Source organism: Patiria miniata, unplaced genomic scaffold, assembly GCF_015706575.1.
Source record: "Patiria miniata isolate m_02_andy unplaced genomic scaffold, ASM1570657v1 HiC_scaffold_3, whole genome shotgun sequence".
Classification (NCBI taxonomy): Eukaryota; Metazoa; Echinodermata; class Asteroidea; order Valvatida; family Asterinidae; genus Patiria; species Patiria miniata.
The window spans coordinates 25,030,521-25,042,962 of NW_024037069.1; the positions used below are offsets into that span (position 1 = coordinate 25,030,521).

General features: G+C 41.8%; 1 protein-coding gene across 1 annotated transcript; it reads right to left on the reverse strand.

Moving 5' to 3' along the window:
• Positions 1–2,496: 2,496 nt before the first annotated feature.
• LOC119738350 (paired box protein Pax-5-like) lies at positions 2,497–9,624 on the reverse strand. Its single transcript, XM_038213212.1, has 4 exons — positions 9,153–9,624; positions 6,633–7,301; positions 4,612–4,718; positions 2,497–3,120 (listed from the first exon to the last, which is right to left on the reverse strand). Exons 1-4 carry the CDS (start codon positions 9,163–9,165, stop codon positions 2,707–2,709), a joined length of 1,203 nt encoding a protein of 400 aa, XP_038069140.1. The 5' UTR covers positions 9,166–9,624; the 3' UTR covers positions 2,497–2,706.
• Positions 9,625–12,442: the final 2,818 nt, after the last annotated feature.

Below are 12,442 nucleotides of genomic sequence, written 5' to 3' on the forward strand. Positions count from 1 at the left end.
ATATCACAAGGCGAAAATGTCATCGACACCCTCACACAAAATGCAATCGGGATGATATTAAAGATCAATATGAGATTGATAATGTCAAGGGAGCTCGTGTCGACGGCGCTGCTGAAAGTTCCCCAAACAACATGTTTGCACACGCAGTATTCCGTATTCGTCTGGACACCCCGCGACCATGGCCAATGATTTATTTATGAAACAAGTCAACGAACCCGATAACGAAGAGAAACAACGAGACAAACTTGTATACACAAGTCTTGCAAAAATAATACTAAAATTGCGTGGTGACTATCACCACATCCACACACTACCCATACACAGAAGTGAAGTTAGTTGCTGTATTCGGAAATGTGATTTTTATATTCTTTTTAAAAACAAATATCTCTTTTATGATATGTATTCGTTTAGCTCTTTTGTTTATCTTAATTTGCTCGCCTTAAGTTTTTGTTACCACATTTCTTTGCTTATTTTCTTTGGCAGGTTATACACGACTTACTGTCTGGATTCAGCGACTTGTCTTTCGTCTTTCTGTTCGATATTAACGGCTTATTATTATTATTATACGTGTAAAGGTACCACTAAGGAGACACGTTATCGTAATTTCTTCGCACGATGGGACACATCGGTCATTAGAGAGACATCTTCATGTCTCCCTAATGTCACAGCTCCCCTTTAGAGGCAAAATTTTATCGTCGCAATTGGGTTATATTTGTCTCCCAGATGTCCAATCCTGGGTAATAATTATTATTATTTATTGTTATTTATTCGGCATAAAAACGCACAAACAAACAACAAAAATCACAAAATACAATAAAAAAAACCGAAAGCCAGAGGCATTTGCCTGGAATTGAAAAAGTTTATCTATAAAAGCTGTGACCCGAATGCCTTCAATTCCAATACCTCTTGCTAAACTTATCCCAAGAGAGGATCAAAGCTGGACTTATAAACAAGATTGTTTTTGTTTTCCCTTTGCTCATTTTAATATATAACTTTTGATTTTGCCTTTTTAATTGTTAAATTAATGCATTAAATTAATCATAATCAACACCAACCCGTTAACCAAATAAGAAGGAAAACAACATGAAATCAGGCAAATTTAACAATTCACTTATAAATATATTTTACTTTGTATCAATCAGGTATTAAATGGAACATCTCATTTCATTGTTTAAACGTAATAAAGATGACGTGGTAGGCAGAGCAAACCAAGCTACTTCTTCTGAGGTCATTTCAGAAGCCGGTGTGTATGAAATCACGTCCCCGAAAGAAGTCCCGAAAACTCAAAGCTCATGAAAGATTCAGACATTTTTGCGAAATCAAAATCCTCAAATCCTCAATATTCAATTCTAAAGAGACTCTTGAGCATCGGGATAAAAAAAAGTGATTTGTTTTGTCAGCGGGGATCATGGAATATTTTAAGGGGTTTTCTATATGGTGTTATGAAGTGAATACATTCAAAGGTAAAGGTCTTATGCAATGGCCAAGATTTGCAGTTTTATTTCATTTCAGGGAATGGAACTAATGTATTTTTTCCCAATAATAGGCCAATGTCAATAATTAACATTGGTATGACGGAGACAGGTGGGTGGTTATAGCCCCCCCCCCCCTCCAGATCCGCTCTTGTTTTTTACCACAATTTTGTTTTCAAACGCGATTATCGCATATAAGAAACTTCGACAAGCGGAGAAGGAACGGTACACCATTATCTGACTCTTGGGGCGTTGTTCACACGTGCGCTATGCTCATTCCTTACAATTTACGTAACGTTGTATAGTGGTGGTTGGTAAATGTATTTGTTTACAGTCGACTCTCGTTATAACAAGGTCGATGGGACTAGCCAAATTACCTCTTTATAACAGGAATGTTGTTATAAAAGGACAGCGAAACAAAGAAACACAAAGAGAACCTGAGATTTGGGACCTCAGAATTTGCTCTTTATAAGCAGAAGTGCTCTTTATAATGAGAATCGATCTCATTTAACTGGGTAGTTCATTCAGTGGAATACACTGTCTCCCATTGGGGCCCAGTAAAGAGAAGACAATGTGAAGAAGTTACACTTTGAGATGTGGGAGGAAAACCCCAGGAGAATATTCTGACGAAAACCCACGGAATCAGTCAGGGACTGAAAACTCAATCCACATATTGGCCCAGGGAGGAATCGAACCCGGGTCACAGCGGTGGAAGGCGAGGAAAGTACCGCTACGTCAACCTGACTTCCTTAAAAACAAAATGTTTTTGAAAACTTACGCGACGAGAAATGTAAATTGACACTTTTGTTAAGTTTTCATAAAATATGTCTGTACGCAGTGCGATGTTATCATCAAGCATCATATAATTGGCGTCATGATATATCCCCAAAATCGGGGTCATGACCCTGAAATCGTCCAGTAATGAATGTGATTTAGGCAAATAGGAATTGCGTAAAATTCCATATATTATATTCAGAGTCACTCTAGTATAATTTGCAGCAAATCCTGCACAGGAAACACAACATCATTTAATAAACATTTACATAGTTTATTCTCAAGTTGGCACTTCTTGAAACAAACATGTTAAATCCACAAAAGTCTTACAAACAGTTCCAAACTGCTTCATGTATTTATAGCCTATTACTTTTTTTTATAATGCATGTACAGATGTTTTGACACTCAAAAATTGAGACAACTGTTCGGTAAAAATTCAGTCGTTGGTGAGGCTGGCCACTCAATCAGCCTCATTCTTGATGTGGGCTGTTTTGAATCTCAGCGCAGAAAATCCGGGTATGCTTCCTCCAGTGACGTCATAATGGTGACCCGCCATGGCAGGAGGAACGGGTCTCTTGATTGGATGAGGCGGTAAAAAGGGAAGACGGTTAGACACGACGGCTGAGGGCGCACCGTGTCCAGACAGGACCAGTGATGCATGATGTTGATGAGCACGGAGTGCCTTTGGATTGGCTTGAATCGAGGCCTGCTGAGCCTGCGCAAAGGCGAAGCTCCTAAAGAGGGCGAGATTCCACAAATGGCTGGAGGCGTCCATCGGGTGCGGGAAGGCGGGAAATGCGGGCAGAAAAGCCGGTAGCATGGCTGGAACCTCTGGACTGTGCTCTATCTTGTCGTTGAGGGCGGTACTGCTCGTCTGCAGGGCAAAGCAGAGTATGCGATGTTGAACATAAGCTTATAATTTCATACAGCCACTATTACTACGCTAGCTGTCAAATCAATAGCAATTGTTCACAATATAACAGAGCGCCACCACTGAGTGTAACTCGTAGAGGTATATGCACTTTCAATATTCAAAGTAATCTTTGGTCCACTATATTTTTTTTAACTCTCCGTGAACATGCGGTAAGGTCTCACAACACGCTTGTATGTTTTGATTATCCAACAGCCATCCCAAAAAATTGATCTACGTAACCGTTTTTCCAAAAACCCGGCTTGTCACGGTACCGTTACACGGTGTCGCCGACAGATCGATTCCCTCTTTGTCGACATAATCGAACCAGTATCGATTGCATTGCGCGGTGCTTAGCACCGCGATGATGAGTGAGTAGTTTCGCATCATTGACGGAACGCCTAATTGATCGATAACACAAGAGGAGAATAATGCCCCGGACCTAATGAAGCATCGGATGGGTGAACTGTCAGATTATATATCCGCAGACTAAATGCTCAGATTAGCACCCCAGAGGTTTGCTCCGATCTGGGCTGACTTCTTTTTATTGACCGTAGTTGGTCGGTTGGGCCAAGGGGTGCTCGTAGCCCACCCATTTCTCATTAATATTTCATCGTCCAATAATTGCTTGGCTCGAGAGTGTCAAATTTAGCACAGGGCCCGAGGGAATACAAGGGGGTGAACATCGATTAACGGGGCCTAAGCCCTCTGACCGCCGCAAGCTTAGGGCTTTCAACTGTGACATAAATCCGCTGTGTTCGATCTTTCGCAAGGTCGAGCTGGGACATAATCCCTCCAAATTACTTGTAGACCCAGTTCAAAAAAAATAAAAGACAGTAGTAGAGTCTGGAGCAACTATACATGTTGGACAAAGGTTTCGAAAGTAATTATTTTTTGCCAATTCAAAGAGCGGAAGACGATGAATGAGCCAGAAGAAGGTTTCAGGCTGACTGGTTTATCGAATATTACAGCCGGGGTAGTAAAAAGATGAAATTTAGGGACTTTGATAAACAAAAATTGTGCTAGAATGCTTTTCTAAATTCTGCTTACTTTTTTAAAGACCTTTGTGGAAATCTAAACTACAAGTTGGAGAGTCGTCGAGTGGATCAGCCATTAGCCATTTTGAGATACGATGGACACAACGGGAGGGCGCTAGAGTGGGTAAACTCTTTTGTACTATACCCAAATTTACCCACACCAAGTACCGACCTTCACATTGTGTCCATCATATTTAAAAAAAAGGCTGATGAGTCGTTCAAGACTTAAGAGCCGGTGTGGTGTGAAATTTAGACTCTATGAAATACGGAGTCATTGGATGTACTGCGCATGCCTTAGGAAACATAATTAGGTCAGTGTCACGTCACGTGTGAGGGTTACACTCCATATAAGGTAAAGGAGACTGATTTCATAAGAGTCCAAATTCATAATGACACTGGATTCAACTGTTTGTCTTACCATTGTAACACGTTGCCACTCATCTCTGATGCTGAGAGGTTGGTAGCCGCAGCCGTGGTGTTGGGACTCGGTGTGAACCTTCTTGCTTTTCCGCTGTCTCTTGGTGTCTGTGGGAAGAAACGATAAAAAAAATTGTATAGATCGAGGCGGAGTGACGTCATCCGATGAAAACATCTATTCATTCGCACACCAGTTTTGAACGGTTGCTATGTGTTTCCATCCAGCACTCCAGACTCAAGAACCATTGCGTTTCAAAAACATAGGCCCTAGGTCTGGGAGCTAGATCAGACAAACTCCCGGATGTCCGCGCCCACCTATAGTTTGCTGTGATCAGGGAGCATCATTTATGAGAGCTACCTTCGCTTTGTTTCAAAATTGTCTGTTACTGCTGAACATCTGGATGAATATGCAATAATACTGTTTATGGGTTCTTTGCCGCGCGGAGTTTTGTAATACATGTACTGATCAAATCAAATCAACATTCGGGACATAAGTTCAGCCCTGTCTGTTATCTCTGTGCATAGGTAAACCACACAAACGATTACGTATATTCAAGTCATTGGGGCAAACATTTCTATCCCACTTTGTGATTGGCAACTTTTATTTAAAAAAAAAAAAAAACTTATTTCCCCATTGCGAATGAGTGGCTATTTTCTGTAAAAACAGACGGATTTATGTGTGACACATTATTAAACATTTTAACTAGCAAGTACTGGCCAATACGATCCTTGACCCTTTATGTTATGGTAGGAAAACCAAGTTTAGACAAATCTTGGCACATACACTGTACACTCTCGAGGCCCCCTTCAATGAAGAAACCATTGTGCACGCTATTGTACAAAGCAATTGCCCCGTAAACGGATTATCTCAGTAAAAGCTATCGCAATGCTTTCGCCATTGAAGGGGGCCTTCGTGATAGAATTGATAGCGTGCTCGGATTGCTCTATATACGGACGACCACTAAATGTGGTATAGCACTTTTTCCAAGGGCGCAAAATACGGGCAAGGCTTGCCGGCCAAAACTGGCCCAATGGTCTTCACGTTTTGTAAAGTCAATACAAAAGCAAACGTTTTGGACTTAAAAGAAACACCCCACGCGTGCTTAAGAGGGTTTACTGCGGACTATTAAGGAAAGGCTTATCGTAACAGATGAAATGTCGAATTCTCTCAAGCGTTCATGATTCTTAATGACCCCGCCGACAATAGTCGAAAGTGTCAAGAAAAGTCCCCTGTAGCGGGCAGTCGACCACTGATCGATATACATTTTTACAGGTTTGACACTGTATAAGTATATACTTCATGTATACACTTTTGACTCCACTCACACTCGGCAATTATCCGTTAGGATCCTGACACTCGATCCGGCGAGATGAAAGCGAGGCTGGAAGGGCACACCACGGCTAATAAAGGTCCATGCAATGTATTTTGTTTATGCAATCCGTGCAAATGCAACTGTATGTTCCATTTATACCAATTGTCAATTTTCGGTTTACCATTAAGGGTATCTTGGTGCTTTTTGGGGTTTTATGCTAATGTTAACTTCCATAGTCATGAGCAAAAAAGGGTGATGTCATTTCAGGCAGAAACATCAATGTTACAGCTATTTCAACACAAAAATTGCAAGAATCTGGGATATTTCGTTGTTGTATTTTCTTTTCGTTGGTGGTCCGTTGTTGTTTCGGAACATGGCAGTTAGCCAATGAGGAAACTTTTCTAACAAATGTTTTAATGAACAAATTTTCGAGTTCATAATTTGAACACTCTTCTGAGAATTTCTGAGGTTCTGAAAAACAGGATGGGGGAATTTGGAAACTCAACGTTTCGGACAGTATACTCTGTCGTCGTCAGGAGACTGGGAAATGTTTTTCTTACTCTGGCTGTGGAATGAAAAGCATTCGTTCATTATAAAAATGTAATTATTCTGAATTTGTGGAAAGGAAAGCCATGTAAGGTATTACATGTACACGCGCAGAAAGTGACAATGTGGTTGACAATACTCATGAAATATTATTTTCTTTTACCTTTTCTGATTCTATCAACACCACTATCCTCTCCACGAACAACTGGCGTCCCATTCTCGCATTCATGTGACCTCTTCTTCCCCCTTGTCCCCAATATATCGTCCATGGCGAACGAGGTGGAGTGCCTTGCCTGGCCCGGTGAAGATTTGGGGTCGTCCCGCACCTCCGTCTTGACGCTGGTATCCTTCTTGGTGCAGCCGGGGGATGGGAGTCGCCGCCCCCACCGATCACCGGCCTCGCCTGCCTCACTGCCGGTCGGTGCGGGATCCCCCTCCGGTCCATCACGGCAGACGTTCCTCAAGATTCGATTGATGGAGCTGACGCTGGGCAGGTTCTCCTCCGTGCAGACCCCGTCGGCCAGCAACCGCTCCCGGATCTCCCAGGCGAACATGGAAGAGTTGATCTCCTTGTAGCGTGCAATGGAGCTTACCACGGACGGGGTGGACACCCGGGGCTTGCTGCCGCCGATGGCACCGGGAAGGATGGAGCCTGTCTCGGCGAAGCGGCTCAGGATCTTGCTGACGCAGCCGTGGGAGACCAGAAGCTGACGGGAGATGTCGCACGGACGGAGACCGAGGTGCGCTAACTCTAAGATACGGTTCCTGATGTACATCGGTAAGGGGCGTCCGTTGGCAAACATACCCCCCAGCTGATTGACTCCTCCTTGGCCTAAAAAAATATCCCAAAGAAAATCGTCAAATTATGACAGATGATAATCGATACCCAGGTTAGAACACTGTAGTAACAATGTAGGTTTTGTTGTTATTCGGATCGCATAATAAAAAAATGACGACAAGCTTCAATAACCTCGATTAAAGGGAAAATACAACATTTGCAAACATCAAAAAATTAAACTACCAAATCATTTTGAAATACCTTGCTGGACTGTTAGTGAATGACAGTGTAAAGCATCCTGTAAAATCATGGCACCTGGTATACTGTCATTTTCAAGAAAAGTGGTATTTTTGTATCAATTTCCAACGCTGATCGGCCGATCAGCGTTGGAAAAAACTGGCTTTTTTTCAAATACTGCCCCCAATTGACCATCGCACTTGTTTGCAATCGATTACAAACCTATGAACGGGTACGAGCCAGCTAGACTGGTTCCCTGACCTTACAATTCCCCAATGTATGTAAACTGCTCTGTTTCTTCTTATATGGAGTCAGGGAACCAGACTACAGGAAAATGATTGTTTTTCTTGGTTTTTATAGCATTTTCGAACCCAAAACCTCAAAAAAGTCAGTGTAACTATATTTGCTATATATTTCCAACCCCCCAATTCCATCCATTTCTGAAAATTACAGTAAAAGCAAATGATGTATATTCCCTTTAATTTGGAGAAACATCATGTGACCATCGCAATGCAAACGACGTGGGAAGCGATGCTCTATAAAAATGTTTTAATGACAAGTTTTACATCCAATTCAAGTTTCTTTCAATTTTGCCCTTCATCGTTGAATCAATGTAAAGTGTGTTGTTCGATGGCTCGTGAATAAAACTTAAGTGGTAAATCAGATGGTTTCGAACCCACGACCTGCTGCTTACTAGCGCGAACCTGTGACTTGAGGCCCAAGCTTGATGGCCAAATGGTTAGACATCTGCGCTGGTAAACAGGAGGTCGTGGGTTCGAGTCCCATCGAATACGTTTCTGAAGTGTTTCATGAAATTGCAAGCTGGTATCGGTCAAACCTGTGCTAAAAGCTGGCATAACATTATCCTCGTGGAATTCTAGCCATTTGATCTTCAGTTGATCACTAAAACGCAAAGTAGACTTATCATGTCCGATTTCAAAAGTTGCATCGTCTGTAAACTAACGGACTGAGTATAGGGCCTGAAGTAAATCACACACAATAGATATTACGGTAAAAAAATGCAACCATGCAGGATAAAGATGTTCATATACCAGCTGTAACAACAGTATGCGGAATTATTCCATGTGTATAGAATTCTGTTATTTTAAGAAAAAGGGGGAAATGCGAGAGTAAATATCAACCAACTAAAAATCAGAATGTGTGAGGTTTTTAAAGATTTCTTTGTGAGAAAAGAAGGCATACTCCCAATCTTATCCACATACTCGTTACATTAACTGTCGTTGCGTGTAGATACAGAACTGATCGAAACAACTTTTGCCACAAACAAACTATAACACTTCAAAAAGTCTGGCCCCATTACAACCGAACACTCTCGGGTGTTTTTTTCTCCTTTATCCAGTCCACAATCGACATAATTTTCCGCCGAGTGATTCCAGTCAAGCCGAACCATTGGGCATTGTGGAACTGTGTGTGTTCCGTGTGTCGAAGTGCTTTCAACAGAAAGCGAGGTGTCAGCCAGTGTTCAATACTATGGTAAAAAAAAAGACTCAATTCACATAGCATGGCTAACAAGCATCGACAAAAATACCAACCATGACATATTTAGCGTCGAAACGTTTTACAATGAGTGTGCACAGGCTTTGCTATAGAAATAATACACTCGGATAAGGTTTACCAATGAAATAAATGACATTATAATTACATTACCTTTCTTCTCCATTGTCTACCAGTTTACGAACAAGTTACCAACGTTTACTTTTGCTGTGAACGGGTCAAGTTTTTAAACGATTTGACAACTAAACGAACGCACCACAGGCAATGAACTTGTTCGTTATTTGTCGTGTGCAGTTAATTGTAGGCACAAAGTAAAAGGCAACAGAGAACGAGCAGTCTGCTTTTTCACGCTTGGTTTGTCCGAATGTCACCGGAGAACTTTCCCCCAGACAGCCTCCCGCAGACTCTGGTCCCGTCATAATAGAAAGAGGTTTTGTTGGTGGCTACATAATAACACAGTCTCTATACCCGCGATTATTTCCTTGTTCGGTGTGACGCTTGGATGGGCGCTCCTAAGCCGTCCATAAGCACCGCCTTCGCGGCAGCGTTAGCCAAACCCCCTTGACCACTCAAGCAGAAAAAGCCTTTGAAGATTCTTTCAGGGTAAATCGGCTTTTTTGGTGACCTGACCGGTACCGGCACACCCTGCGCACATCAACCGTAGCTAAATCTGCCTTACAAAAAGAGATCAACCGCTCGTATTATTGGTTGCCACAAGAAACTCAAAAAATATCGGCCATTTGACAAAAGCTTTTCTTCCTTTTAAAAGAAGGCTGAATTACTCTAGCAGTGCATAATGTTTCTAGAATTAAATATTATGGGAATGAATATATGTCATCTGCATAATCCCGTCCGATCAATATAAGGGCGAGAACTCGAAGACCCATGGCAAATTAACCGACAAATTGTTAACAATTGACCCGTTGGGCTGCAACTACATGTCAATTTGCACCTGCCACTGTGACCACACTTGTTTCCTTACAGATTTTGGGCACACCAGTGGGCACATCAAGCTTGCTCTAGGCTCCCAGCTACTTGGCATCCACTAGGATGCAACTTCACACTTCATCGATTTCGCTTTTACTACTTGGGTGTTTACTTTCTCAGAGTTTAGGCACTCTCCTGAAGACGGTCAGAGCATACTGACCGGAACGTCGAGTTGATACCTCTGGTTCTTTTCAGAACCATTCTCTTAGTTGAGAAATTATTCGCACATGGTGATTCCGCAAACCTTTCATTTAATGGTATCTCCACCATGCAAGGCCTCAAATCTTACTTAAAGATTTTATTTTGAAATTGCTCGTTTTGACCATTAATGTTTACCACCTCTTCAAAATTACATATTTACTGTTTCTTGCGTCGTCCACCAATTTCAAGTTTCACCTGCAAACAGAATACGGTGCGAAGGTGATTTTTAAATGGCCGATTATTGTGTTCAAATTGTTTTCACTAAATTTTATTGTTTCAGTATGTAAAACGATGTAAATCCATTTACCAATACGGTCGTCCGTTGCCCCGAAACTCATGAATTTCAATTTTCGTCACCATTTTCGTTTATATTTAATATCACTGTCATGTTACAGACCCATACGTTGGCGTTAGCCACATTGGGCCTGAAAGGCTTATTACGGTATGATTGTGTGCAATTACTAAGGTTTGCGGAAACATGTGCGAATAATTTCTCAACTAAGAGAATGGTTCTGAGAGAGAATGGAGTTTATACCTCTGGTTCTTTTAAGAACCATTCTCTTTAGTTGAGAAATAATTCGCACATGGTGTTTCCGCAAACCTTTCATTATTAAAAATTGCCTACGCCGGCCAAATCACGATTTGCATGCCCTCAAATTCTTCGCTATTTGAGCATATTGTGGGCCGTGAACTTGAGAGTTTGTAAAAAAAAAAATATGGGTGGAAGCCGTGCACAGGACTGTGAGCTTGTAGTTCTGTGCAATTTGGATGAAATTGGGGCCCTAAAAGCGCTCTATTTTGCAATGGAGTGTAGGCATCGTTTTTCAAAATGGCGGTGGGCTACTATTTTTAGGGGTGATCATCATGGATGGAAATTTCTCCTAAAAGTCATCAGTTAACCCCCCCCCCCCAAAAAAAATGAAAAGTATATGAAAGATGATGAAATAAGCTTTAATTTGATGCGTGCCTCGAACACCTTGGAGAGTTGTGAGTATTTTTTCTGAATTTCTGAAGTAGGGGCATTAGTATCAGTGGAGTCTATGGCAGTTTATTTACTGGTCTGAAACCCAACTGTCAGACTTCTATTGTCTCGAGATCTCGAGATCGAACGTAGACTGGCCCAGGTAGCTAGGTTGTGTCATCAGCGGCCTTGGGTAGAGATAATGCAGGCAAAGACCATTCTGATAGCTCTACATGTAAATTAACTGAGTTAATTACCTCCTATCGAGCTTTTGAAGGAGAGTCAACATGTCTTAAGCTTCGGCCGAATTATCGACAGTCATTTATCATTATCGATTCCTCATTAATCTAAATGGTTTGCTGAATCAGTTGTGTTAGGGGCTGGGTGCGCATCGATTATATCATCGTAGAGCAAGCAGTAAATCGAACCTCGCTTCGTCGATTTTTTTAAGCTTTGTGGTTTCTTGAATAATTTGTGCTTAATTTGTTGGCAAGGTTTCCGCAATATAAATTCCTTTTTTTGGTAATAAAACAGGGCAGCAAGTTCTAGTCCTTGGCAAAAAAAGGTCATGTTGTTATATTAGTACTTTCCCTGATGTCTCTGTTGAGTAGGCGCAGGAAACTTCTCAGCCTGGCTTTGCCCCGTCCCCCCCCCCTCCAAAAGAAAACCCCGACTATAATTGCCTATATAGCCTGCAAAAATACCTAATTCAGTTTACTTATTCCCATTGGTCAAGAGCCCGTCACGTTGCTGGTAGTTAAAGGTAGAGCCCTTCATTTGTTATTTGTGCATTATGTTCGTTTGAAGCAACCAAAGTGCTAACTATAATATTCTAGGATATTCTAGGATCTCTATTTCAAATCAAAAGTTGCTGAGTCATGTTTGGATTGTGCCCGAAGTCAGCGTCTGGGACATCGACACGTTCTCATTCAGCCGATTGCAGCTACCGACGAATTACCGCAACCGCACACATTTATCAACCACTCTCAAAATGCAAAGTAAAATACAATCCGATAAGATACAAGAATGATCACCGGCAGTCGATTTTTTTCCCTACGCGATGTGAACCGGGTGACGCTATATCCCAGGTTGGACGACGTCTTCATTGCATTACGTTGTGTACAGTACAACGGAGTCCAAGGGTGATCACTGGGCCGGATTAAGTGTTCCGTAGGCCCTATTCCGCACTAGGCATCAGCACAATTTCATGTTGATGCTAAGCTGTACTAATAAGCAAGCCAGTCCAAACTGGTAGCTCTAAAAGCCTGTTGGCACACAGTGGTTTGTTTCGTAT